Raw genomic sequence first — 25,128 nt, forward strand, 5'->3', positions numbered from 1 at the left:
AACCCTGGAGACCCTGCCGACCCCGCGCCCGGAGCCCTCTGCCATCTCCCCCTGCCCGACTCCCCGCGCCCGGAGCCCTCTGCCATCTCCCCCTGCCCGACTCTCGGCCCCCGGAGCCCTCTGCCATCTCCCCCTGCCCGACTCCCCCTGCCCGACTCTCGGCCCCCGAAGCCCTCTGCCATCTCCCCCTGCCCGACTCCCCGCCCCCGGAGCGCCCGCTCTCGCCCCGCCCGCCCGCGCTCGGCTGTCTCCGCCGCCTCGGCTCCGGTCGGCGGCGCTCGGCTGTCTCCGGCCGCTCGCTCGGCGCTCGGGTCCGCGGCCGCTGCGGCGCCGGGCATTTCTCCGCAGCTCGGCTCGCGGCCGCGCCCGCCGCCGCCCGGCCCCGCGCCCATGCAGGCCATCAAGTGCGTGGTGGTCGGCGACGGGTGAGTGCGGGCGGCCGCCGGGGCGGCGGGGCGGGGATGGAGGGCGCGGCCGGCGGGCGGGGCGGGCGGGGCGGGCGGGGCGGGGCGCGGGCCCGCGGGCCCAGCCGCCCCTCGCCCGGCCGGGGCGCAGGGGGGTCCCGCCCGCCCGGCTCGGGGGTGGGGCCGAGCCTCACCTGCGGGCCCCGCCCCGCCCCCGGCCGCCGCGGACCCGCCGGGCTGGCGCCCCTCGGTGGGACAGGGCGGCCTTGCGGGCGGAGGGGCTGCGGCCGAGCTGGGCGCCACGTGCGCCGCGTCTCTGTCCACAGCGCCGTGGGGAAGACGTGCCTGCTGATCAGCTACACGACCAACGCCTTCCCGGGAGAGTACATCCCCACCGTGTGAGCGGGCGCGGCCGGCGGGCGGGGGCGCGGGCGGCGGGCGCGGGCCGGGCGCAGGCCGCCGGCTCGGGCCCCGGGCCCGCGGTCACCCCGGCCTCTCCCACCTGCAGTTTCGACAACTACTCCGCCAACGTGATGGTGGACGGGAAGCCGGTCAACCTGGGGCTGTGGGACACCGCCGGGCAGGAGGACTACGACCGGCTGCGGCCGCTCTCCTACCCTCAAACTGTAGGTGGCCCGGGCTGGGCGGCCCGGCCTGGTTGAGGGAGGCGGTCCCTCCCATCGCCCTCCCCACCACCCCCTCTCTCCCTCCCCAGGACGTTTTTCTGATCTGCTTCTCCCTTGTGAGCCCAGCCTCCTTTGAGAATGTTCGTGCCAAGGTAGAACTGGGCTGGACTGAGCCAGAAGGCCATGCGCTGAGGGAGGGGGCCTGGGGGGTCCCAGGCACTGAGGAAGGGGGGCCTGGGGGGCCAGCGCTGAGGGAGGGAGTCTGGGAGCCAGGTGTTGAGGGAGGGGGCCTGGGGGGACCATGCACTGAGAGAGGGGGCCTCGGTGGGGCCATGCACTGAGGAAGGGGGGCCTGGGGGAGCCAGGTGTTGAGGGAGGGGGCCTGGAGGGGCCAGGCACTGAGTGAGGGGGTCTGGGGGGGCATGCGCTGAGGGAGGGGGCCTGGAGGGGCCAGGCACTGAGTGAGGGGGTCTGGGGGGGCATGCGCTGAGGGAGGGGGCCTGGGCGGCTACCCTACCATCAGGGCCAGCATCTCCCCGCTGGGGCCAGGCTCCTGGCTGGGTGCTCACAAAGCTTTTGGTTGAGCCTTGTGTGTCTGGTCTTTCTCCAGCCCCCCCTCCCCCCACACACACAGCGTCAGGCCTGAGGAGGCCCAGGCCCTCTGGCCTGCTCCGGGGCCAAGCTAGGAAAGCCCCTAGGGCCCAGGGCCCAGGAGGCTGAGGTCAGGGCCTCTGTCCTCACAGTGGTACCCAGAGGTGCGACACCACTGTCCCCACACGCCCATCCTCCTGGTGGGCACCAAGCTGGACCTCCGTGACGACAAGGACACCATCGAGCGGCTTCGTGACAAGAAGCTGGCTCCCATCACCTACCCCCAGGGTCTGGCCATGGCCCGGGAGATTGGTGAGTAGACAGGCAAGGGACCCGGCTGGGAAGGTGGCTTGCTGGCCGGGAGTGAGGGGCCTGCCACCCCGTCCTTCTCCCCCCTCACCCGCGGGCCCTTTCCATCCCCAGGGTCTGTCAAGTACTTGGAATGTTCTGCCCTGACGCAGAGGGGCCTGAAGACCGTGTTCGACGAGGCCATCCGGGCCGTGCTCTGTCCACCTCCAGTGAAAAAGCCTGGCAAGAAGTGCACTGTCTTCTAGAGCCTGGCCATGTGTGCCCCGTGAGGCGCTGTCTGGTGCCCTGAGTCTGCTGTGGGGAGTGGCGGGGGTGGGGGGAGCATGGGGACAAGGCTGGGGGGCGGGTCCTGCCTCCCGTGCCTCCTTTCTGGGGTGCACCTCCAGCCTTCCCTGGTCCCCATGGGAGGCCAGGAGGGAGCAGGGTCTCCCTCGGGGCTGCGGGGTTGGGCCTGGGGAAGCCCCAGGATGGGCTGTCCTGGGAGGGAGGGTGAGGGGGGTGGTCTGTCCATTGTCCCAGGAGGGGGCAGTCCCTTCTGATTTTATACAATAAACCTTCTTCACCAACATCTCCTATCTCTTACTACTTGTCCTGCCCCCACTGGGCCATCCAGAGCCGCGCCCGGGATTCAGATTCCCAAAGAGGGGTCTGAGCTTGGCCCTCTCCTGCGACCCAGAGGAAGCGTTCACCTCGAGGCATTCAGCGGCAGGAAGGACTCCGCCGCTGATCTGGGGACTGGTACAGCCGGAGGCCTTGGCCAGCACCACCCAGCTTGTGCAGAGAGGGAAGGCTTACCGTGAGGCTTAGGCCAGGCTTCACCCCAGGACTGTGCCTGGTCCCTGTGTCTCCCAGCTTCCTTGAACTAGTATTAGGAAGAATTGTCAGGAAAGAGGGGTCAGCAGACAGAACACGAAGACTTCTGAGCGGGGCCCCAGTGGCTCATTGCCTGTAAGGATCTTAGCTACTCAGGAGGTTAATGTCTGACAATGCTGGTCTATCTGAAGCCAGACAGGCAGAAAAGCCCATGAGACTCATTTCCAATTAACCAGCAAAAAGCAGGTGGTGGAGGTGTGGCTCAAGTGGTAGAGTGTTTTCAGTGAGAAAGCCAAGAGCAAGCTTGAGGCCCAAGTTCAAGTCAAAGTAACAACACACACACACACACACACACACACACACACACACACAGCATGAGGATGAAGGTCAAAGTTGCTGAAGAGGTGAGGACAGCCAATTCATGACCCAGAGGCTTGGACTCCACCCTAGAGGCCACAGGCCTCTCCTGAGGCAGGGGGGCTGAGAGGTGGCTGGCAGGGACACCCTCCCTGTATAGGTTGTGGGTAGGAAGCTCAGACCTGAGAGCACTCAGATTTTCAGGTATTTTCCCAGTTAAGAGTCATTATTAATTAAATTATATAGGGCTGGGAGTTTTGCCTAGTGGTTGAAGTGCTTGCCTAGCATGCATGAAGACCGGGGTTCGATTCCTCGGTACCACATACATAGACAAAAGCCGGAGTGGTGTCGAGGCTCAAGTGGTAGAGCTCTAGCCTTGAGAAAGTCCAAGGACAGGGCTCAGGCCCTGAGCTCAAGCCCACGACTGGCAAAAAAAAAAATAATAATAATAATAAATAAATAAATTATATAAACCCACAACCTGTAAAAAACAAAGTTAACAAATCACTTCTAAATTAATATTGCATGTATCATCATCATCTGCACCCCTTGTTACTTTCATCAACTGTATCCAACCGAAGGGGAGGCATTACTCTGCATACCTCCACACCTAAAACTGAGTTGGATATTGAAATTAGCCAGGGAGTGAGGTTTATTGTTTGTTTTGGTCAGCAGTGGGGCTTGAACTCTGGGCCTGGGTGCTGTCCATGAGTTCTTCACCTCAAGGCTACCACCCTATCCCTTGAGCCACAGCGCCATTTCTGGCTTTTTAGTGGTTAATTGGAGATAAGTCTCAAGGTCTTGGTCTTTAAGGCCCAGGCTGGCTTTGAACCTCGATCATCAGATCTCAGCCTCCTGAGCAATTAGGATTACAGGCGTGAGCTACCACGCCCAGCTCCAAATCTGAGATACTATTATGTTTTGCTAGGGAAATGCCAGAACACAGCTCAGGCCCTAGTACACGTACACACGTACACACACACACACACACACACACACATGCACAAATTAGTGAAATTCAATATACTTTTTCTTTGTTTGATATATGTTACTTATTAACCGCAAGGAAAATGAACCTTAACTTTGGAATCACACAGCTGGTTTATGAGCAAACCACTGCCCTATAAGGCTCTGTAAGACCAAAGGTCACCCTGAGCCAAGTTCGCCACTCTCTTTAGAGACCCTCCTCCTTTCTGGAAGTCAGTTCTGGCCAGGCCTGCTCGTCCCCGGTTAGCACTAGATTGTGGATTGCATGGATGTCTGTCTACTTGAGACCCAGTGCGAGCAGGGAAGTTTGGTTTATTGGGGGGATGAGGGGTGGTCTCGCACGGCGCGGAGGTGTCTGGTGGAAAAGGCTCAGCTGGCCAGGAAGCCTCCGTCCACCGGCACAGTGGAGCCGGTGGTCATGCCGCTTCGGTCACTCAGCAGGAAGAGGATGGCGTCCACTACGTTCTCTACCTCTGTGGGCAGGGGAGAAGTCAGGGGCAGAGGAGAGGCTGCTTTTTCCCTACTTCCCTCCCCGGGCCCTGGCAGGCACAGGAGCCAGCGGCTCAGCTCCAGTCTGAGCTCCTGCCTGAGACTCACCAGCAAACTTGCCCAGTGGAATGCGGTTGAGCAAAACCTCGGCCTTCTGAGGGTCACTCCAGTTCTTCCGGCCCATTGTCGTCATGACCACTGTGGGGTTTACTGCATTCACACGGATCTGCAAGGGACGGCTGGGGTCAGCAGCGGGAGGTCCTTCCCCTGTGCAGGTGGCCTGGGTGGTGGGAGGCACCCTTCCCAGCTTACCCTGTGGGGCCCAAGCTCCAGGGCCATGGCCTTGGTGAGCATGTCCAGGGCACTCTTGGTGGAGCCTGTGAGGGGGCAGGGGTAGAGCCTAAGCTGGCAGCGGCTGGGGCAGGGCAGACCCAAACCCGGCGCAGTCACTCACAGTAGACAGTGTGGTTGGCCAGGGCGCGCTGAGAAGCCTGGCTGGACACGTTGACGATGGCACCCGGGGCGCCCCGGGCCACCAAGCTCTTGGCCACGATCTGAAATGGCAGAGGGACGTGAGGCAGGGCCGCGGGCCTCAGGCACCATTCCGCGGAGGGGCTTCTCCCGGGGCGGGCAGCTCACCTGGGACACCTGGATGACCGCCCGCAGGTTCACGTCGAAGGACCTGGCGACAGGTGGGCAGAGCCAGTCAGGGGCGGGAACCCGAGTCTTCTCAGCCCAGAGTTCCGCGCCCGCTCCGGGCTCACCGGTCACAGGCCTCCTTGGTGACCTCCAGGAAGGGCTGCAGGAGGGCCACGGCCGCGTTGTTCACCAGCAGGTCCACGGGGCCCACGCGCCCCAGCGCCCGCTCCGTGTCCTCCCAGCTCGACAGGTCCACGCACACGGGCTCGACCCCAGGGCACTGCACGTTCGGGGGCGAAAAGCAGCTACCGGCGGCCCTGCGGGCCCCCTCGCGGAGCGGCCAGGGTCTCCGAGCCCCGGGCAGGCTCCGACCGCGCCCGGCCGCCCCAGCCCGGCCGCTTCCTCCCGGCTCGGCGGGCGCCCGGCCTCCTCCAGGCCCCCGGGCCGAGCGGGGCCCGGAAAGGGCGGGGAGGGCGCGGCGGTCCCCCCGCCCGCCCGGCGCCTACCTCGCGGACCAGGGAGTCCAGGTCCGCCTGCGTCCGGCTCACCGCCACCACGCGCACGCCCAGCGCGTGCAGGGCCTGGACGGTGCTGCGCCCGATGCCTGCGGGGAGCGCGGCTCAGTGCGGCTCCGGGAGCGGCCGCGCCCGCCCGCGCCCGCCCGCGCCCGCCCGCGCCCGCCCGCGCCCGCCGGCCCCGCGCCCGCCGGCCCACCTTTGCCGGCTCCGGTAACCAGGGCTCGGCGACCCCGGAGCCCCAGATCCATGGCGGCGCAGTCTGCGCCCAGCGCGCCCGGGCCCCGACTGGAGTCCCGGAGCTCGGGGGCGGCGTGCCGCGGGGCCAATCGCAGAGCGGCCTCCCGGAAGGGGGCGGGCACATTCAAATCAAGTCTCTGCCAGTCGCGGCGATTGGCCGATCGGGGTGGGCGTGGCCTGGGCGGCGACCCCTGGCCGGGAAGAGGAATCGGCCCAGGCCCGGGGATTGTAGCGGGGAGTCGGCGTGGGAAGAACTTGCGTTGCTTGCTTGTCGTTATCCTTTTGCCGGTCCTGGGTCTTGAACTCAGGGCCTGGGCACTGTCCTTGGGCTTTCTCAAGGCTGGCGCCCTGCCGCCGGGCTGGGAAATGCTCCTCTCCAAGCAGCCACCAGATGGAAGTGGCGCGGGGATCGGAGCAGACCGGGCCCAGCGTGCTGGCCCCAGCCCTCACCCACAGAAGCAGCCACCAGAAAAGATGGAAATGGAGCCCAAGTGGCAAGAACTTGTCCTGTTTAATCCCCACTACTGCACGAACAACGAATACACAGATAGAACAGGATCGGGGTGGTGGAAGTCCCTGGCCAGCCGAGGTGGGCATCACTTCCCGAGGCCCGGCCTCGTGCACGGCGGAGTTGATTGCCCCGGCGTGTGCCGAGGCTTCTGTGGGTCAGGGTGGGAGGGATGAGAGCCACTGCCTGAGGACGCGCTGGCCGTGGTAGGCGCGGGCGACCGCCTGGGGCTTGGGGCTCGGGAGGCCCCGGCCTCCGGAGATTTCAGAGGCACCTGGAGGATGGCCGCGTGTGTCTTCCCACCAAGACTCCCCCACTAGCCACGCCAAACTCGCCTGACCTTGCGCCCTGCCCTCGGCCTGCCCGAGCGGAGGTAGCCAGGAGGCTACATTTGCCTGGGATCGCTGGCCAGCCACACCCGTTCTTCCCCCTGTCAGGCGGACCCTCCGACTCGCCCGTCCCCACCCGTGTCCGGTGCTGGCCCAGCCCCTCCTCCGCCTCTGCCCCTGCCCGCGTCGACCCCTGTGCCAGTTCAAGCGCGCAGCCATCTCAGGATTGGCAGCCTCCCAAACCGCGTGGGCCATCGCAGAAAAACACGGCCTGGACCCCGCGGAGACGGCAGGCCCGTGGGGCTGGCTGGGAGCAGAGTGCGCGGCGTGGCCGCGGCCCGGGCCGCCTGGGGCGGAGGTGGAGATGCGGGGGGAGGGGCTCCGAGGAGGGCGATCCCGCGTGACCCGCGCCTCCCGAGCCGCCGCCCCGCCCCGGGCGCGGCGAGGCAGGGGAGACCGGCGGAGAAATGGCCGCCCGGGCCCCGCCCCAGACCCCCCCCCCCCGTCCCCCTGGCCCGGGTCCGCTGCAGCCTCCCCGGAGAGCCCAGCCGAAGCGCGGCGCGCTGCGTTCCGGGCCTGGAGAGCCCCTTTATTTAGACACGGCACGAGCGGGCCGTGGCCCGGGAACGAGCCGAGGCTCGGGAAGTAGACGCGGAGAAACGGGACGACGGTGGCCGGCCGGGAAACGGTACCAGTCTTGGCGTGGGGATGGACGGGCTGCGGAGCCGAGCGGAAGGCGGTGGGGCTACGGCCAGGCCTGGGCCGGACCCAGCCTGGGACGGAGGTGGGGGCCGTGATCTGGGGGCGGGGCCGTGATGGGGCGGGGCCTGGCGGAAAGTGGGTGGGGCTACGCGAGGCCTGGGCCGCACGGAGCGGAGGAGGCGGGGCCGTGATTTGGGGCGGGGGCGGGATGGGGCGGGGCCTGGCGGAAAGTGGGTGGGGCTACGCGAGGCCTGGGCCGGACGGAGCGGAGGAGGCGGGGCCGTGATCTGGGGGCGGGGCCGGGATGGGGCGGGGCCCAGCGGAAGATGGGTGGGGCTACGCGAGGCCTGGGCCGGACGGAGCGGAGGAGGCGGGGCCGTGATCTGGGGGCGGGGCCGGGATGGGGCGGGGCTCCGCGGAAGGTGGGTGGGGCCACGCGAGGCCTGGCCCAGCCCTAGGAGGCCAGGTACCCTGCGTCCACGAAGATGCCGGAGCCGGTGGTGGAGGCGCTGCGGTCGCTGAGCAGGAAGAGGATGCTGTTGACCACGTCCTCCACCTCTGCGGGCCGCAGAGCCGTCAGGGCGGCGCGCCCAGGCCCCCCCGCCCGCCGCCCGCCCGCCCCGGCGAGGTCCGACCTGCGAACTTTCGCAGCGGGTGTCGCTCCTTCAGCTTCCGGGCGACCTCGGAGTCCTCTGAGACCGGCCGGCCCATGTTCGTCGGCACCACCGTGGGGTTCACGGTGTTCACGCGGATCTAGGGCAGCGGGCGGAGGCGGGGGTCGCGGCCGGGGGCGCCCCGCCGCCCGAGCTGCGGTTCCCGGGCCTCCCCCTCCCCACGCTCACCTGGTGTGGCCCCAGCTCCAAGGCCATGGCTTTGGTCAGCATGGTCATTGCGCTTTTGGTGCAGCCTAGGAGAGAGAGCACAGCCCTGCAGACCCCGCAGGGGCCCGGGGCGGGGCGGGCGGGCGGGAGAGCCGGGCGCACTCACAGTAAGTTGTCAGGTGGGGGAAGGTGACATGGGCTACCATGCTAGAGATATTGACGATGGAGCCGGGCACGCCGCGGTCAATCATTCCCTGGGCCACGATCTGGAACCGAGAGGTGTGGGCCGTGGCCACCCCGGTCCCGCGTGGGCGCTGCACCCCGCGCCCCCCCACTCACCTGGGACACCTGGATCACAGAGCGCACGTTCACGTGGAAGGACCTGGCGGGAGAGGGACCGTGACCGTCCCCGCCTCGCCCCGCCCCGCCCTGCCCTCTGCTCTCCCTCCAGATTCCCACCGATCGAAGACGTCCTTGGTGATCTCCAGAAAGGGCTGCCTCAGAGCCACGGCCGCATTGTTCACCAGCAGATCCACCGGGCCCACGCTGCCCAGCGCCCGCTCCGTGGCCTCCCAGTCTCCCAGGTCCACGCACACGGGCTCTATCCCAGGACACTGTGGGGACATTGGGTGGTGACCTGGTGACGGCTCTGGCAGGCTTGTGAGGCAGGCTGAGCCGCAGGGGAGGTCAGGCTGGGCACCTCACCTCTTTGGAGAGGGTGACCAGGTCAGCGTTGGTACGGCTCACAGCCACCACTCTGGCTCCTGAGGCTTGCAGGGCCTTCACGGTGTCCCGGCCTATTCCTGTAGAGGAAGTGTGGCCGAGTGGGCCCAGCAGGCCCAGGGAAGCCCGGGCCCGGGCAGCATGGGGTAAGGGCTGAAATTCCCGAGTCCCTGCAGCAAGCAGCAGGAGGATGCAGGCCAGAGGGTCGTGGCCTGCGACTAGGTATGTGCCCGTGAGAGGCAGGACCCGCCTGCCCTGGGGCCTTGTGTTGGTGAGAAGAGGCTGGAGTCCTGCCTGGATGGGCTCCAGCGGTGCCATAGAGGCCACTCAGCTCTGGGTGGGGTGGGGCTGGTGCAGGGCCTGAGCAGAGACATGGGTGTGGAGCTGTCCCCCAGCTCCAAAGCCCGACTTGCCTGCCCCACTCACCTTTCCCTGCACCTGTCACCAGGGCACGAAGCCCACTGAAATTGAACTGCATGGTGCCACCTCCCAGGCTCATTCTGCAGGAAGGAAGCCACTCTGGGTTTATAGGTCAGGGCTGGAAGGTGGGGCCTGAGTGGGCCGGAGCTGGCTGGGTTCCAGCGCAGCGGAGCCCTCTGGGTGGGGGAATCAGTCTCCAGGTGTGCCTGCCCACAGAACACTTCATGCTAGGCTTTGCTCATGAGTGCTGGCAAGAGGCCTGACAGCACTGGACTCGGGGGCGGGCGGGGAAGCGGCGCACAGGAAGAAAGAATCACCTTTTCCCTGCAGACAAGAGCTGAGTAACAAACTGAACAGCCAAGGTCCTGGCCTGCACTTGGCCACTGAGCTGTGTGGCCTAGGGGAGCCCACGTCTAGATTTGTTTTCATTTGTCTTATGTGGACAGAGATTTTAGCCTGTCATCGTGCTGTAACATTACTGGTACTGGGGGAGAAGTCGGATGTTCAGTTAGGGGGGATTCCAGGGCCAGTCAGGGAAATTGTGCCCAGTAGACACTGGGGTGTGGTCAGGACGCTGAGCCCTGGCCAGACTCTGAGAACTCCGTCCGCATTGGGCCCTGCCGTCCTGGAGTGAGAGGCAGCCCCCGGGCACAGGCGGCCCCCGCCCTCCCGAGCGGGCAGTTCCAGGAGCACACCCCACGTCAAGCTGCCCCTCGCACCCGGCAGCAGCCCACATGGCAGCAGGCTGGGGGCCCAGGCGTTCTCTTGGCACGGTCTTTCCCTGAGGTGCCGGCAGCCTGCATGAAACCCACGCTCAGGGCCACCCTGAGGCACCATTTCTCCTAAGATCAGACGCTGGCACAGCTGAGTGCCAAGCCCATTTCTTGCCCAGCGGCCACACCCTGACTTCCTTTACCCAGAGTTCTTCCCTCAGCACAGGGGGACGTGTGGGCAGGGGACTTCCACTCCAGCTTCTGGGGACTTGTCAAGGAGTAAATCCTGAGCCCTTCCCTGACTGGTATGACAGACGGGCACAGGCAGAAGCCACAGCCCCCACAGCCCTGGCCAGCGGGCAGGCTGTGGTCCCCTCTCCCTCCAGAAGCCGAGCCCTTCTCTCAGACCTCCCAGGAGTGTTCTGCCCCTCGTGTGGGGGGGGGGGCTGACCCTGACCTGTCACTCCTCAGGGAGGAAACCATCGCCAAGGCAGGAAACAGGAAGTTTCCAGCTGGGTTTTCTCATCACATTTGTCAAGTTAGGGTTTTTGTTGTTGTTTTTTGCCAGTCTTGGGCCTTGAAGTCAGAGCCTGAGTGCCGGGGTCAGCCAGCAGCGAACCTGGATTCCTGAAATAGGGGGCAGGGACTAGGAAAAAATAGAAGAGAGACAAACAGATGGGGTTCGGGAGGACCACAGCCCAAGAAGGCTGTGAGCTTAAGACTGCAGCCTCGTTTATTTCCAAATCAAGGCTTATATACTTTTCTTGAAACCAGGGCACTGCCAGGGGTTACATTCAGATGGTAAATCTCAGATCAGTTAAGCAGGACAAGGCCATAAAACAATAAAGCAATAAATCAAAGAGATCAGAAAGTTCATAATACAGACTATGTAGCTTCAGAAGTTCCTAGGTATGGGGCTACACGTGGCAGCTCACTTCTTTGTGTGGTTATCTGATGCAGATCAAAGGGCAGTTTGATTCCACACTCTGGCTCCCAACACCTGAGCACTGTCCTTGAGCTTTCTCAAGGCTAGAGTTCTACCACTTGAGCCACAGCACCACTTCTGGCTTGTTTGTTTTTTCTATGTATGTGGTACTGTGGAATCGAACCAGGGTCTTCGTGCATGCTAGGCAAGCGCTCTCCACTAGGCCACACTCCCGGCCCCTTGTCAGGTTAGTTTTAAAGGTGGGACCAAGCGGGCACAGTGGCTCACACCGGTATTTCTCGCTGCACAGGAGGCTGAGGTCTGAGGACCACAGTCCAAAGCCAGCCCGGGCAGGAGAGTCCACCAGACTGCTGTCCAATGAGCCACCTGAAGACTAGAGCGGAGCTGTGGCTCAAGTGGTAGAGCACTAGCCTTGAACTGAAGAGCTCAGGGACAGCGCCCAGGCCAAGTGTGTGCGCGCACACACACACACACACACACACACACGAACACACGTTCTTCCTCTCAGAGCATGGAGGAGGGCCTGTGTGCTGCCTGGCTCTGCTGCGCCCATTTCTGCCCCTTGATTTCTGGCCTCCCCCCTGCAATTCTAATCCTTGCTGAAAAAAACACGGTGCAGGGGCTCTGCCTTGGGGTCCCTGTGGTGGGACAGTGCTCCAGCTCTGTCCAAAGGGCGCAGGCTCTGGGGTTTCTGGAGGGTCCCGTCCACCGTCAGGCTGGACGGTGTGTGGGCCTCAAGGCTGTGGCCGTGCTCGCGGCCAGGCCGGGGAGCTGCAAGTGAGGGAAGGTCCTTCACCCCACGGAGAGGCGCTGAGGGGTGTAGTTCTGTATCCAGAACAACCCATGCAGTGACCCCAGAGCCTTCCCCTCACCCAGGGAAATGTGGGGGGAGGGGAAAGGGAGGGGGAGGACAGAGGTCAATGGGCCTCAGAAAGGCTGGGAACTCTCTCTTACATAATGAGATTACTGCAAGACCTGTGAAATGACGGCTTGGCCAAGCCCCAGGCCTCTGCCCTGTGCCCAAGTGAGTGAGAGTCAGCGTCGAGAGGGGAGGGGGGGCCCAGGCCTGGTGGGAGGGTGCGGGCTGGGGGTGGGGCAGCGGGCTGTGAGCTTGGTGTTCTTTGTAAGGAGATACTTCTGGGAAATGCCACCTGCCTCTCACCAGATTAGTCCTCTCTGGGGGGGAGCAGGGGAGGGCAGCCAGCCCGCCTGTTCCCAGTGCAGACCCCTTTGGGACCAGCATTGGGCAGTGGAGTGGGGAGGGGGCCCCAGCCACGGGCTGGCCGAGTGCCTCAGTGAACCCAGGCCAGGCCTAGCGGGTGGGGGTGGAGAGCGTCAGGGGTGATGGGGGAGGGGAGGAAGGTCCAGGGGCGTGGGGGGTGGAGGGGAGGAAAGCAGCCACCTGGCAGGTCAGGTCTCTGGGTGCCACAGAGATCGCCGGTGCTTTCCTCACTCTGTGCTTTTTATTTATTTTTTTGGTCGATTGTGGAGCTTGAACTCAGGGTCAGGGTCTGGGCCTGTTCTTGAGCTTTTGTGCTCAAAGCTAAGTGCTCTACCACTTGAGCCACAGCACCACTTCCAGTTTTCTGGTGATTGATTAGAGATGAAGAAAGTCATGGAGCAGGAGTGTGGCCTCGTGGTAGAGTGCTTGCCTAGCATGCACGAAGGCCCGGGTTTGTCTCCTTGGTGCCATACACACAAGCCAGAAGTGGTGCTGGGACTCAAGTGGTAGAGCTGTAGCCTTGAGAAAGCTCAAGGACAGTGCTGAGTTCAAGCCCCAGGACTGCCAAAAAACAACAAAAACCTGAGAGTCTCATGGACTTTCTTGTCCAGGCTGGCCTGGAACCAGGACCCTCAGATCTCAGCGTCCTGCGCAGTCACGACGATAGGTGAACCACCAGCACCCAGCTCTTCCTTCTCTTTTTGTGCCTCCTCCTCTCTCTTCTTTTTGGTGGCACCGGAGTTTGCCAGGCAGCGCTCTACCCCTTGAGGTTTGACCCCAGAGCACCACTCTCAAGTGTTCCTAAAACATTCTGTGGGCTGAGTGCCTGGTGTTTACATTCTTCCCTTCATTTCAGCTGTGGGCACTGCCTGTGTCCAGTGCGGTTTTGTTTTGAGGGGTTGTTTTTGTCCGTCATGGGGACTTAACTCTGGGCCTGGGCGCTGTCCCTGAGCTCTTCAGCTCAAGGCTACCACCCTACCCATGGAACCACAGCCCCACTCCCCATTTTCTAGGGATTAATTAGAGGTAAGGCTCTGGTTCTTTAGTGTCCAGGCTGGCTTTGAACCTCCATCCTCAGGTCTCAGCTTCCTGAGTAGCTAGGATTACAGGTGCGAGCCCCAGCGCCATTTTCCTTTATTTTACAAACGAAAAGGGGCTCAGGTGACTCACCTGAGGCTGACAGCCCTCAAGTCTCTGACCTGTGCAGTTGGTCCTGGGCTCTGCAGTGCCCTCTGCGGTCAGCACACCAGCCTGCACCCCCTGGAGGTAGAGTTGGTGTGCGGCCCTGCCTCAGTGGCTGGCAAAGATGGGCCTGCATCTCAGATAAGCTTCAGGAGGGGAATTGCTAATAATGTCCAGCGGGTTTGCTCACACTGCCTCCTCCTGTTTCTGCATTCCCGTTTATCCCCCGGAAAAGACAAAATCATCCCGACACCAGCAATGACAAAAAAAAAAAAAGGAACGCATGAACTCATGCATCTAATGTGCTGGCACTCCCCGTTTAGGGGTGTTTCCATCCCCTGCTCCTCGGGTACCGACGTCTAGGCTGGGGGATTAACACTGGCCCTGCCCTCTGGTGCTAGATTTATGTGCCAGGGGCTTGCTTCTGCTCAGCAGGTGATTGTTTTACCACTGTGTTTCCAGTCCCAAGGCAAGTAAAAGCTCAGCCTCCGTGAGTTATATTTCATTTTCCTCTCTCCTGAGGCTGGACTCAGGGAACTCACACTCACACTTGCGCTCTGTCTCTTGCGCTCTGAGCAGCCCAGCTTTCTGTTGGTTAGATGGAGAGTCCTGGGAACTTCTGTGTGGGCTAGCTACAGTGTCTCAGCCATCTAAGCAGCTAAAACTACATGTGCGGCTCTGAATGTTTCATTATATATTATACAATTCTTATAGTATAATCCATTGTTATTTATCCAGTATAAATAACTTGTCAAGTTTAAGAAAATGAAGAGAAAAACATTTCTATCCATGGTTCATATCTGTCAGACTCTCTAGACATTTTGGTGTATTTTTGTCCAGGTGTTTTTCCCCACAATGGATGGATGTGCTTCCCAAGCGGGGGCCTGCAGCCAGCCCCCGGGGTGAGCAGAGCCGCAGCCAGGCCCCCAGGCAGGCTTGGGCAGGTTCCTGATGCCTGTGTGTGTGTGTGTGTGTGGCCATTGCTCCAGGGAGACCCACCTGAGGCTGCTCTTGGACTGGAGGAGGGCCTGGGGGGGGGGGAGTCTGGATATTTCTGTCTGGGGAGGGGGAGGAGGTGTCTTCACTTGTGCCCTGCCACCCGTGCCGGGGGCCACCCCACAGAGCCTCTCCGAGCTCCACTCCTCCCCTGCTTCCTTCCACTCCAGTTCGGCAGCTGCTCTGAGTCTCCAGACATCGGAGAGGCATGCCTGGCTTTGTTCAGAATATTAAGTTATTGAGGCAGTGGCCTGGAGGCAAAGGCCGGTCCATGCACGGGGTCGGTGGAGGAGGCCCACGTCCAGGCAGGGGCCCGTGTGTCCAGACTGAAGGCAGAGCAACCCCCTTCCAGTCCTGGGACCTGAGACCTTTGACCCTGGGGACCCTTTGTGGGTTTTTTTTTTTTTTTTTAGGAGTTTCACAGGCTGAGCTGACTGCAAACTTTTTTTTGTGTGCCAGTCCTGAGGCTCGAACTCAGGGCCTGGGCACTGTTCTTAGACGCTTTGGCTCAAGGCTAGTGCTCTGTCACTTGAGCCTCAGCACCACTTCTGGCTTTTTCTGAGTATGTGGTACGGGGGGAATTGAACCTAATGTCCCCTGGGCACTGTCCCTGAGCTCTTCAGCTACCACCCTACCCTTGAGTCAAGCCCCAGTTCACTATTTTCTAGAGGTTTATTGGAGATAAAGAGTCTCAGGTCCTTTAGTGCCTGGGCTGGCTTTGAACCTTGATCCTCACATCTCAGCCTCCTGAGTAGCTGGGATGACAGCGTGAGCCACCGTGCCTGGCACTTCCAGCTTTTTCTCTGTATGTGATATCAAGGAATTGAACTCAGGGCATGCTAGGAAAGCACTGCACCACGAGCCACACTCCTGGTCCCCACATTAGGCTTCTTCTGGGTAGGCAAGGCGGGCACTCCACCCCCAGCTCCCATGGGTGCCCCTCCGTCCTCCACCTCCTGAGCGGGGGTAAGGCAGTAGCCCTTGACATCACTCTGTTGCCTCCTTGCCCCATACACAATGTTCCTGGGCTCATGAAAGGGATGGGCAGAGTGGCACTGTGGCTCCAGTCCTGAGCACAAAGAGGGTGAGGGACAGGATCCAGGCCCTGAGCTCAAGCCCCACAACAGATAAAAGCATGTTTAGCCGGGTGTGGCAGCTCACACCTACAAAGTTAGCTAATCAGGAGGCTGAGATCTGAGGATCGAGGTTCAAAGCCAGCTCGGGCACTAAAGACCCTGAGACTCTTATCTCGAGTTAACCTAAGAAAAACACAAGTGGGGCTATGGCTCAAGAGTAGGGTGGTGGCCTTGAGCTGAAGAGCTCAGGGACAGCGCCCAGGCCGAGTTCAAGTCCCACAACTCACAAAAAAACCAAAACAAAAAAACCCATAAATAAATGTTCGGTTTATTTGGAAGTAGTGCTGTGGCTCAAGAGGTAGAGCACCAGCCGTGAGCAAAAAGAAGCTCAGGACAGCGCCCAGGCCCAGAGTTCAAGCCCCAGGACTGGCAAAAAAAAAGAAAAAAAACTTGCTGGGATTCCTACCCTTGGCACAGCATCTTATGCCATGCGTCGACTCTAACCGCACTCTAAGCCAGGCGTCCGCTCTTCTCATAGGCACAAACTGCACCACACACACATGCCTAACGGCACACACATGCACATGCACACACAGCTGTGCAGTCACACTGCCTAGGTGTGTACTCGTTCCATGCACGCACATGCCCGTGCACCCTTGCACATGTGTGCGTGTTATGCGTTCCGGGCTGCACTGCAGAGCCAAGTGTGTACGAGGCGTGCCACCCCCCGGAGGCAGAGGGAGGCCGAGCTGGGGAGGCATGCACACTTCTGCAGATGCTGCCGCTGTCGGGTTGATTATGACAGAGCCACACTAAAGACAAGGAAGCTTTACTCACTTGGCATCATCGCCAAGGCAGGGAGGGGCGCCTCCCTGCTCCGCCTCCCCCAGGGGCCCCAAGAGAGGCTCTGGCTGCCTCAGACCCAAAGCACTGAGAGCAGGGGAGCTCCTGAGTGGCAATGCAGAGTGCTAGAGGCCTGGAGGCGGAGCCCAGACGCAGAGGCTTGGGATAGGACCGCAGCTCTGCCTGGGGCGGGCCCTGAGCACCCTGCCTGCCAATCACAGGCAGTCCTGCTCTGCACTGCCTGGCAACACTTCCTGCAGCTGAGAGGGCTGTGCTGAGGCCACGGCTGGACTGGCTGGTGGAGGGCATCTAGGTCCGGACTGTTCTGCCCTCCACTGGTCCCTGGGTGCCACTGCACACAGCCAGCTGGCCTTTCTCCTGAAGCCCCTGCTCCCCAGAATGCAGGAGCCCTGGGAGAGCTGCAGGGCAGCTGAGCCTGCTGGAGGCCAGTGGGGCCAGCCGGGATCAATGGTCAGTCAGTCACCAGGAGACGAGGTCACCCCTCCTTCTTCACAGGACACCAGTCCGTATCTGGGTAGAGAAGGCAGTGAACAGACTGGAACCTGAGGAGAGAGGAAGCCGTGTTGTGGCTGCACAGCTCCGAGGGGAGCCCCCGGCTGGCAGCCCCCTGCCCGCTCACCGTGTCGGGTCCTGCTGCAGGCTGAAGCTTCCCGCCACACTCACCACATTATGCGGGTTCTCAGGCCCTCCATAGCTCAGGGTGACCTGGAGGGCAGGCAGAATGAGGGCCTGGGCTCAGCAGACCCCCTGGCTGAGCACAGGTGCACCACTTCTGCTTTTCCTATGTATGTGGTACAGTGGAATGGAATGGAACCTGGGTCTTTGAGCGTGCTAGGCAAGCACTGTACCACTGTGGTTCAAAGCCAGTTTAGGCAGAAATATCTGCAAGGCTCCATCTCCAATTAACCAGCAAAAATAGCACTGGAGATATGGCTCAAGTAGTGGAGTGCCAGCCAACCAAGAAAGCCAAATGAGAGCCTAAGGCTCTAAGTTTGCACATCAGAACCAGAAAAAACCAGCCATCACCAAAGACCCTCGGCGCCGGGTCTAGGCTGCTGGGCTGGACACTGCCCTCACCAGAGGCCTCACGAGACTGGACCTGAGTGTTTGCTCCCCACCTGGCAGACAGATCGTCAGGGTCTGTCGGGAGCCCCGGGGGACCCCCCTCTGTGCTGGGCCCCTGGGACTCACCTGCTGGAGCACAGTGTGGGGCGGCAGCTGCCGCAGGTTCTCCAGGTGGGAGTGGAAGAGGGGGCTGTGCTGCAGGCGGGCGCCCAGCAGGCCTTCCACGATGTAGCCCACCGTGCAGTCGTCCGGCAGCCGCACGCGCTCCGCTGTGCTCATGAAGCTGCCGAGGCTGGCAGCGGCGGCAGGCAGGTCAGGTCACTCTGCCCGGCCATGGCCCCCACCCCCGGGTTGGGCTGGGCCCCACTCACCTGGCCCAGGGGCTCATCTTGAGGGCAAGGCCCCTGCTCAGGCAGAACCCCGCCCCTCCAGTCGCAAACCAGAACTTGACAGTGGCCACCTGGAGACAGGGAAGCCCTCGCTGTAGAATCCCGGCCGGACTCCCCGCACTGTCCCTGGGAGGCCTCCACCCTCTCCACCTGCCCAGCTTGCTCCTCACCGCCCAGTCTGCCCGGCTCCCCGCCCTTTCCTCCCTTCCAGCCCCGGCTCACTGTTCCGCCTCCGGGAACCCTCTCAGTGGCTTCTATGGGGTGGTCCAGGCTGGCCCGCCCCAGGTACACGTCCTGGCTGGGAGAGAAGGTGGACAGCAGCTGCAGCAAGCTCTCGGGGTTCACGTAGTTGTCGTCGTCCACGTGGCAGAACCACCTGGGGGCAGGAGCACGGATGGGCGGCCTGAGCCTGGGGGCAGGTGGGGGCGCCCCCCAGCTCAGCCCAGGCCGACAGGGTCGGGTAGACCACCGCCCACCTGCGACCAGACTCCATGAACTTGTCGTACTCCACCGACATCTTACAGCAGAGGGCCTGGCGGCTGCGCACGGCAGAGCAGTTGGTGTTGATGACCCGGCTGTCGCCTGCCACACAGGGTGACAGGAGGCTTGAGGGTGGGCTGTGCAGCCGCCAGGCCGGCCGGCTTCTCCTCGGGCTGGCAGGCAGCTCATGACTGATGTCCTGAGGGGACGGTCACTGCCACCCACGAGCTGGCCAGGCCAGGAGGCTGGGGAGGGCTGGGGGCACCAGTCAGGGGCCCAGAGCCCGCGGCCCTGGGGCGGGGCGGATGGCGCCCCGGCGGCCTCACCTGCCTGCAGCTGCAGCTCGGGGTCGTCTCCATCCGTGAAGATGAAGGTCTGCGGGAGAAATGGCCCGGGAGGCGCCGCTGGCGGGCGGGCGGGCTGAGGGCGGCGGGGCCCGGGGCTCGGGGTGGCGGGGCTCGGGGCGGCGGGGCCCGGGGCGCGGGGCGGCGGGGCTCGGGGGCCCGGGGTGGCGGGGCTCGGGGCGCGGGGTGGCGGGGCTCGGGGTGGCGGGGCGCGGGGCGGCGGGGGCTCGGGAGCGGCGGGGGCTCGGGGTGGCGGGGCTCGGGGTGGCGGGGCCCGGGGCGCGGGGTGGCGGGGCCCGGGGCGCGGGGCGGCGGGGCTCGGGGGCTCGGGGTGGCGGGGCTCGGGGCGCGGGGTGGCGGGGCTCGGGGTGGCGGGGCGCGGGGCGGCGGGGGCTCGGGAGCGGCGGGGGCTCGGGGTGGCGGGGCTCGGGGTGGCGGGGCCCGGGGCGCGGGGTGGCGGGGCCCGGGGCGCGGGGCGGCGGGGCTCGGGGGCTCGGGGTGGCGGGGCTCGGGGCGCGGGGTGGCGGGGCTCGGGGTGGCGGGGCGCGGGGCGGCGGGGGCTCGGGAGCGGCGGGGGCTCGGGGTGGCGGGGCTCGGGGTGGCGGGGCTCGGGGCTCGGGGTGGCGGGGCTCCGGGGCTCGGGGCGGCGGGGCTCGGGGGCGCGGGGCGGCGGGGCTCGGGGGCTCGGGGTGGCGGGGCTCCGGGGCTCGGGGCGCGGGGCGGCGGGGCTCGGGGTGGCGGGGCGCGGGGACTCGGCGTGGCGGGGCTCCGGGGCGCGGGGCGGCGGGGCTCGAGGGCGCGGGGTGGCGGGGCTCCGGGGCTCGGGGCGGTGGGGCTCCGGGGCTCGGGGCGGCGGGGCTCGGGGTGGCGGGGCGCGGGGACGCGGGGCGGCGGGGCTCGGGGCGCGGGGCTCACCTGCCGGCGGGCCCGGGAGATCCAGGTGCGCAGCAGCAGCCGCAGGCGCCGGGCGTGGTTCCTCCGGGTGGTCTTGACGGCGATGAAGACGTCGTCGGGCCGCAGGAGGGGCCCCGCGGAGGCCGGGGCGGCGCGGGAGGCCGGGGCGGGCGCCGGGGCGCGGGGCGGCGATGGCGGCAGCGGCAGCAGCAGCAGCGCGGCCAGGGTCGCGGCCAGCGCCAGGCAGGCCCGGCACAGCGCCGCCCCGGCGCGGGCCATGGGCCGCGCGGACCCCGGCGCGGCGCGCGCGGGCCTGGGCGGCGGCGGCTGCGGCGGCGGCGCCTTTAAGAGCCGGGCGCCCCGCCCCGAGCGCGACCCGGAAGCGGCGGCCGTGCTGCCCCGGAAGCGGACGCGCGCCGCGGCCGAGCGGGGAAGATGCCGCTGCCGGTGCAGGTGTTTAATCTGCAGGTAACGGGCCGGGCCGCGGCCGCTGGGCGCGCGCGGGGCCGGGCGGGCGGGCGGGCGGGCGCGGAGGCCGGGCCGGGCCGGGGCCCCGCGCGCGCCCCTCGCCGGCCTCGCGGGCCGCTCCCCCCCCCGCCGCGCCAACGCCCTCCGCCCGCAGCCGCCAGGCCCGGACCGGCGCCATGAGGGGCAGCCCGGCCCCCAGCTCGGCCTCCTCCTCGGCCTCCGACCTGGGCCGCAGCCCTCCGCGCGGCAGGGCGGCCCTGCGGCCCGGCACGGCCGGGGACTGCAGCCTCAGCGCCAGCCTGTCGGCCTGCACGCTGCTCTCCGAGGTACCGCCCGGCGCGGGCCGCCGGCGGCGCTCGGGCTGCGGGGCTGGGGCTGCGGCCTGCGGGGCCGGCGGGGCTCGGGCTGCGGGGCTGGGGCTGCGGCCTGCGGGGCCGGCGGGGCTGGGGCTGCGGGGCTGGGGCTGCGGCCTGCGGGGCCGGCGGGGCTCGGGCTGCGGGGCTGGGGCTGCGGCCTGCGGGGCCGGCGGGGCTCGGGCTGCGGGGCTGGGGCTGCGGCCTGCGGGGCCGGCGGGGCTGGGGCTGCGGCTGCGGCCTGCGGGGCCGGCGCTGTGGTTGCGGCCTGCGGGGTCTGTGGGGCTCGGCCTGCGGGGCTGGGGCTGCGGCCTGCGGGGCCGGCGGGGCTCGGGCTGCGGGGCTGGGGCTGCGGGGCTCGGGCTGCGGCCTGCGGGGCCGGCGGGGCTGTGGTTGCGGCCTGCGGGGTCTGTGGGGCTCGGCCTGCGGGGCCGGCGGGGCTCGGGCTGCGGGGCTGCGGGGTCGGTGGGGCTCAGACTGCGGGGCCAGCGGGGCCGGCGGGGCTCGGGCTGGGGCTCGGGCTGCGTGGAGAGCCTCCACTGGTGCCCCGCAGAGGCCCCCGGGCACAGGAGATTATTTCTTCCCCTTCCAGGACATGGTTTCTCTCCGGGCTGCTCGGGGTAGATTCCCGGCAGCCCTCCTGCTGCCAGCGGGTGCCAGGCACCCCGCCTGCTTTCCCACTCAGAGTTGGGCCTCGGGCTTTTGCTCCACTCCAGCCCCTAGGGGCTCCTAAGGAGCCGCCTGACAGGAGCGGCGTGGGCACTGGGTGGGGGGGGGGGGGTCGTGAGGCTTCCTCCCCGCTGGCTGGGGCTCCAGGTGCCTGTGTTGCAGGGAGCTGTGGAGCCCATGCAGATCGACGTGGACCCCCAGGACGACCCCCAGAATGCACCCGACGCCAACTATGTGGTGGAGAACCCCACCCTGGTATGGAAGCCAGGAGAGGATTCTGGGACTGGGGGGGGGGGGTCCCTGTGTACACTCGAGGAATTCTCTGCCTCTCAGTGGTCTTGCTATGCCTCTGACCTGGCCCAGAGTCTTCAGAGAGTCCTGAACTTGAGGTTCTTAGTCCAGCGCCTCCTTGTGAAGCCTCACAGCGCTGGCTGGGCAGTCCAGACACAGCCTTCCTTCCTCCTCCCTCACATCAATGTCAGCATCCAGCATCGACTCCTGAGCCCCCCCATCCCTGCAGTCTGTGTGTGTGTCAGTCCACGTGTCCATCTTCAGGGCCTCTTGGATCTAGATGAAGGACTGAGGAATTCTTGCACACCCTGCCTGACGGCCTCTCTCTGGCCGCCTCTTGCCTCCGTCCTAGGATCTGGAGCAGTACGCAGCCAGCTACAGCGGCCTGATGCGCATCGAGCGTCTGCAGTTCATTGCTGACCATTGCCCTCCGCTGCGGGTGGAGGCCCTGAAAATGGCCCTCTCCTTCGTGCAGAGGACCTTTAACGTGGACATGTATGAGGAGATCCATCGGAAGCTCTCTGAGGCCACCAGGTGAGGCTTTGGTGAGAAGAGGAGGAGGAGCTGGGCGTGCACACCTCTATTCCAAGCCACTCAGGAGACTGAGATCTGAGGATCACGGTTCAAAGCCATCCTGGGCAAGAAGCTGTGAGCGAGAGGCCAGAGCTCCAGCGGCCTTGAGGGCCTGCCGTGCCTGGCACTCTGCTTCTCTCCTCACAAGGTGGGAAGCAGCAGGCCCCCCTCTCCTCCCTCCACTGGGTTAGGGGCGCCCTCCCCCCACCTACGTCTCCTACCTTCCTGATGGCCAGGCTGTCCCACAGGGAGCTGCAGAACGCCCCAGATGCCGTCCCCGAGAGTGGTGTGGAGCCTCCGCCCCTCGACACGGCCTGGGTGGAAGCCACGCGGAAGAAGGCCCTGCTGAAGCTGGAGAAGCTCGACACAGACCTGAAGAACTATAAGGGCAACTCCATCAAGGAGAGCATCAGGTGCCAGCCTGCCAGGGCGGGGGGCGGGGGGCGGGCACTCCTGGTCCCCTGTCTCATGCAGGCCGTGCCGTAGGCGGGGCCACGACGACCTGGGCGACCACTACTTGGACTGTGGAGACCTCAGCAACGCTCTCAAGTGTTACTCCCGAGCCCGGGACTACTGCACCAGCGCCAAGCACGTCATCAACATGTGCCTGAACGTCATCAAGGTAACCTGGGTGGCCGGGGTGCAGGGGCGGCCTGAAGAGGCCCCCCCAAACTCAGCCTGGTCCTCCCCACTCACCCGACAGGTCAGCGTCTACCTGCAAAACTGGTCTCACGTACTGAGCTACGTCAGCAAGGCTGAGTCTACTCCGGAGATTGCTGAGGTAACGCCACCTCCGATGCGCTGGAGCTCACCCTGCCCCACCCCTGCCCTCGGTGGGTGGGCTGGGAACTGCCCTGGGCCCTGGTGAGACTGGGGTCTCATGGGTGTGACTGTCCCTTGCAGCAGCGTGGAGAGCGGGATAGCCAGACCCAAGCCATCCTCACCAAGCTGAAGTGTGCTGCAGGTCAGGCTCCGAGGCCAGAGTCGTGAACCCTTCAGAGACGGGCCGGGCCGTCCTGCACCCGCCTCGTGACATGGTCGGGTGGGGGTGAGCTGCTCATGTCCCCAGCAGAGGCTGAGGCATTACAGGGGCACCTGACTCAGGAAGCAGGTTCTGTTTGTGGGAGCCGCTGTTTCGGTTCCACAGCTGTCTTGTCTGAGGACAGTCCCAAGGGGAAGGCGGGGGCAGGAGATGGTCAGCTCTCCTCGGCTTCCACACAGCAGGTTTCTCCACCTCCAGGCTTGGCAGAACTGGCTGCCCGCAAGTACAAACAGGCCGCCAAGTGCTTTCTGCTGGCTTCCTTTGACCACTGCGACTTCCCTGAGGTGAGGGCACTGGGTCTGGAGCCTGTGCAGGCCCCTGAGGGACACGACAAGCTGGTGGGCTCTTGGTTACTCCTAAGCACGTTCCGAGTGGTCGTGGGCAGGGTAGCCCCGCTCTGGACTTCCTTCCTGTCCCGTGAGCCCGCGGGTTCCCCTGACCCGAGGCCTCTGCCCACCCCTCTGCTCCTCAGCTCCTTTCTCCCAGTAACGTGGCTGTTTATGGGGGTCTGTGTGCTTTGGCCACCTTTGACCGGCAGGAGCTGCAGCGCAATGTCATCTCCAGCAGGTAGAGAAAGGTGGCAGGGTCCCTTCACCCTTTGGGTCTGTCTGTCTGTGGGCAGGTCTTGCTGCCCCCTGGGGCAGGGGGGCGTGCAGTCCCTGGGCTGAGCCCCGTGGCCTCCACAGCTCCTTCAAGTTGTTCCTGGAGCTGGAGCCGCAGGTCCGAGACATCATCTTCAAGTTCTACGAATCTAAGTATGCCTCTTGCCTGAAGATGCTGGATGAGATGAAGGTGAGACCCGGCCGGCCTGAGTCTGGGCGGCCAGGGCTGTGGCTTGAAGGGCCCCTGACCAGCAGCCCTTCTCTCCAGGACAACCTGCTCTTGGACATGTACCTGGCCCCTCACGTCAGGACACTGTACACCCAGATTCGCAACCGGGCTCTCATCCAGGTAGGGGGGCCGGGGAGGGGCGGGGCTGGTCAGGGGGCAGCCGTATCTGGAGGTCACGCGCGTCTGGGTGTTTGTGCTCTTCAGTATTTCAGTCCCTATGTGTCAGCTGACATGCACAAGATGGCCACAGCCTTCAACACCACGGTAGCCGCCTTGGAGGACGAGCTGACACAGCTCATTCTGGAGGGCCTCATCAATGCCCGCATCGACTCCCACAGCAAGGTGGGGGGGTGGGGGGCAGAGGGTCCCCTGCGGGCAGAGGGTCACCCGCCGGGCCCCACTGAGCCTGTGCTCCTCCAGATCCTGTATGCCCGGGACGTGGACCAGCGCAGCACCACCTTTGAGAGGTCCCTGCTGATGGGCAAGGAGTTTCAGAGACGCGCCACGGGCCTGATCCTGAGGGCGGCCGTGCTGCGCAGCCAGATCCACGTCAAGTCCCCCCCCAGAGAAGGGAGCCAGGGAGAGCTGACTCCAGCCAACAGCCAGTCCCGGATGAGCACCAACATGTGAGCACCTGGGCGCCCGCCTGGCCGCCCCCTCTGGAGGGAAGCCTCCTGGCTCTTGGGCAGCCTGGCCTGATTGCCGGCCGGCCCTTGACACCTGCAGTGGGACTTGTGGGGGAGGTGGACGGGCTCCCCCCATGTCCACTCAGGCCCCACCTCAGGGATGGCTTGCACACAGCGCCCAGGTAGGGGCCTCCCCTCCTCGTGCAGTCTGCCACCGAGGTGGCTGTGTCCCCAGGGGTTCATTAAAGAGCAGCCTGACTGCTGTCCTTCACCTCCGCTTGTGTCTTCCTGGTTCCACACGTCCCAGCCACTGGTGGGGCTCGAATGCAGGGCCTGAGTGCCTTCTCTGAGCTAGCACACCACCACTCTGGCCACAGCTCCGATTTGTTTTGTTTAGGGGGGATGATGAGGGTTAGAGGTGAACTGTCAGTTTCCTAATGACATAGATTACAGGCATGAGCACCAGGACCAGGCTTTCCTTTTGGTCTCTGAAAGTCAGGGCTCTGGCCCTCCCTACCCACAGCCGCCCCCTTCTCACTCCAGTCTCCTTGGCTATGGCAGTCACAGGGTTTTTCTATGTACATTTAAAAAAATGATTTATTGTTTGTTCTTGAGAACTCAAAAAGCGTGA

General features: G+C 64.7%; 5 protein-coding genes across 14 annotated transcripts; 2 read left to right on the plus strand and 3 right to left on the minus strand.

Annotated features, from left to right (window-relative positions):
* The first annotated feature begins 308 nt into the window (after window positions 1-308).
* Window positions 309-2,258, plus strand: Rac3 (Rac family small GTPase 3). The gene is made up of 6 exons (XM_090351398.1): window positions 309-425; window positions 731-802; window positions 913-1,030; window positions 1,120-1,182; window positions 1,774-1,933; window positions 2,045-2,258. The coding sequence occupies exons 1-6, from the start codon at window positions 391-393 to the stop codon at window positions 2,173-2,175; spliced, it is 579 nt and encodes a 192-aa protein (XP_090207524.1). The 5' UTR covers window positions 309-390; the 3' UTR covers window positions 2,176-2,258.
* Window positions 2,259-4,379: 2,121 nt separating this feature from the next.
* Window positions 4,380-6,109, minus strand: Dcxr (dicarbonyl and L-xylulose reductase). Of its 3 annotated transcripts, none has more exons than XM_090351396.1 (8): window positions 5,930-6,038; window positions 5,722-5,819; window positions 5,341-5,375; window positions 5,216-5,258; window positions 5,031-5,130; window positions 4,889-4,953; window positions 4,685-4,802; window positions 4,380-4,560 (listed from the first exon to the last, which is right to left on the minus strand). In XM_090351396.1, exons 1-8 carry the CDS (start codon window positions 5,979-5,981, stop codon window positions 4,457-4,459), a joined length of 615 nt encoding a protein of 204 aa, XP_090207522.1. In that variant the 5' UTR covers window positions 5,982-6,038; the 3' UTR covers window positions 4,380-4,456. The 3 variants fall into 3 exon arrangements, with proteins under 3 accessions (XP_090207522.1, XP_090207520.1, XP_090207521.1); XM_090351394.1 differs by having other exon boundaries at window positions 5,341-5,495; XM_090351395.1 differs by lacking the exon at window positions 5,722-5,819 and having other exon boundaries at window positions 5,930-6,109.
* A 1,690-nt stretch (window positions 6,110-7,799) lies between these two features.
* Window positions 7,800-9,549, minus strand: LOC150052130 (carbonyl reductase [NADPH] 2-like). The gene is made up of 8 exons (XM_090351397.1): window positions 9,480-9,549; window positions 9,036-9,133; window positions 8,790-8,944; window positions 8,670-8,712; window positions 8,497-8,596; window positions 8,352-8,416; window positions 8,145-8,262; window positions 7,800-8,067 (listed from the first exon to the last, which is right to left on the minus strand). Exons 1-8 carry the CDS (start codon window positions 9,529-9,531, stop codon window positions 7,964-7,966), a joined length of 735 nt encoding a protein of 244 aa, XP_090207523.1. The 5' UTR covers window positions 9,532-9,549; the 3' UTR covers window positions 7,800-7,963.
* A 6,366-nt stretch (window positions 9,550-15,915) lies between these two features.
* Window positions 15,916-19,923, minus strand: Rfng (RFNG O-fucosylpeptide 3-beta-N-acetylglucosaminyltransferase). Its single transcript, XM_090351399.1, has 8 exons — window positions 19,666-19,923; window positions 18,733-18,781; window positions 18,403-18,508; window positions 18,149-18,302; window positions 17,909-17,997; window positions 17,664-17,829; window positions 17,092-17,177; window positions 15,916-17,014 (listed from the first exon to the last, which is right to left on the minus strand). Exons 1-8 carry the CDS (start codon window positions 19,921-19,923, stop codon window positions 16,948-16,950), a joined length of 975 nt encoding a protein of 324 aa, XP_090207525.1. The 3' UTR covers window positions 15,916-16,947.
* A 126-nt stretch (window positions 19,924-20,049) lies between these two features.
* Gps1 (G protein pathway suppressor 1) lies at window positions 20,050-24,520 on the plus strand. Of its 8 annotated transcripts, none has more exons than XM_090351404.1 (13): window positions 20,050-20,112; window positions 21,297-21,389; window positions 21,778-21,959; window positions 22,235-22,411; window positions 22,485-22,620; window positions 22,702-22,779; window positions 22,902-22,962; window positions 23,239-23,324; window positions 23,513-23,607; window positions 23,727-23,832; window positions 23,911-23,991; window positions 24,076-24,213; window positions 24,292-24,520. In XM_090351404.1, exons 1-13 carry the CDS (start codon window positions 20,080-20,082, stop codon window positions 24,499-24,501), a joined length of 1,476 nt encoding a protein of 491 aa, XP_090207530.1. In that variant the 5' UTR covers window positions 20,050-20,079; the 3' UTR covers window positions 24,502-24,520. The 8 variants fall into 8 exon arrangements, with proteins under 8 accessions (XP_090207530.1, XP_090207531.1, XP_090207533.1 ...); XM_090351405.1 differs by having other exon boundaries at window positions 22,905-22,962; XM_090351407.1 differs by having other exon boundaries at window positions 22,247-22,411.
* The last annotated feature ends 608 nt before the right edge of the window (window positions 24,521-25,128 follow it).

This window comes from Megascapheus bottae, chromosome 17, assembly GCF_031878675.1.
Source record: "Megascapheus bottae isolate mThoBot1 chromosome 17, mThoBot2.hap1, whole genome shotgun sequence".
In the NCBI taxonomy this organism is placed as follows: Eukaryota; Metazoa; Chordata; class Mammalia; order Rodentia; family Geomyidae; genus Megascapheus; species Megascapheus bottae.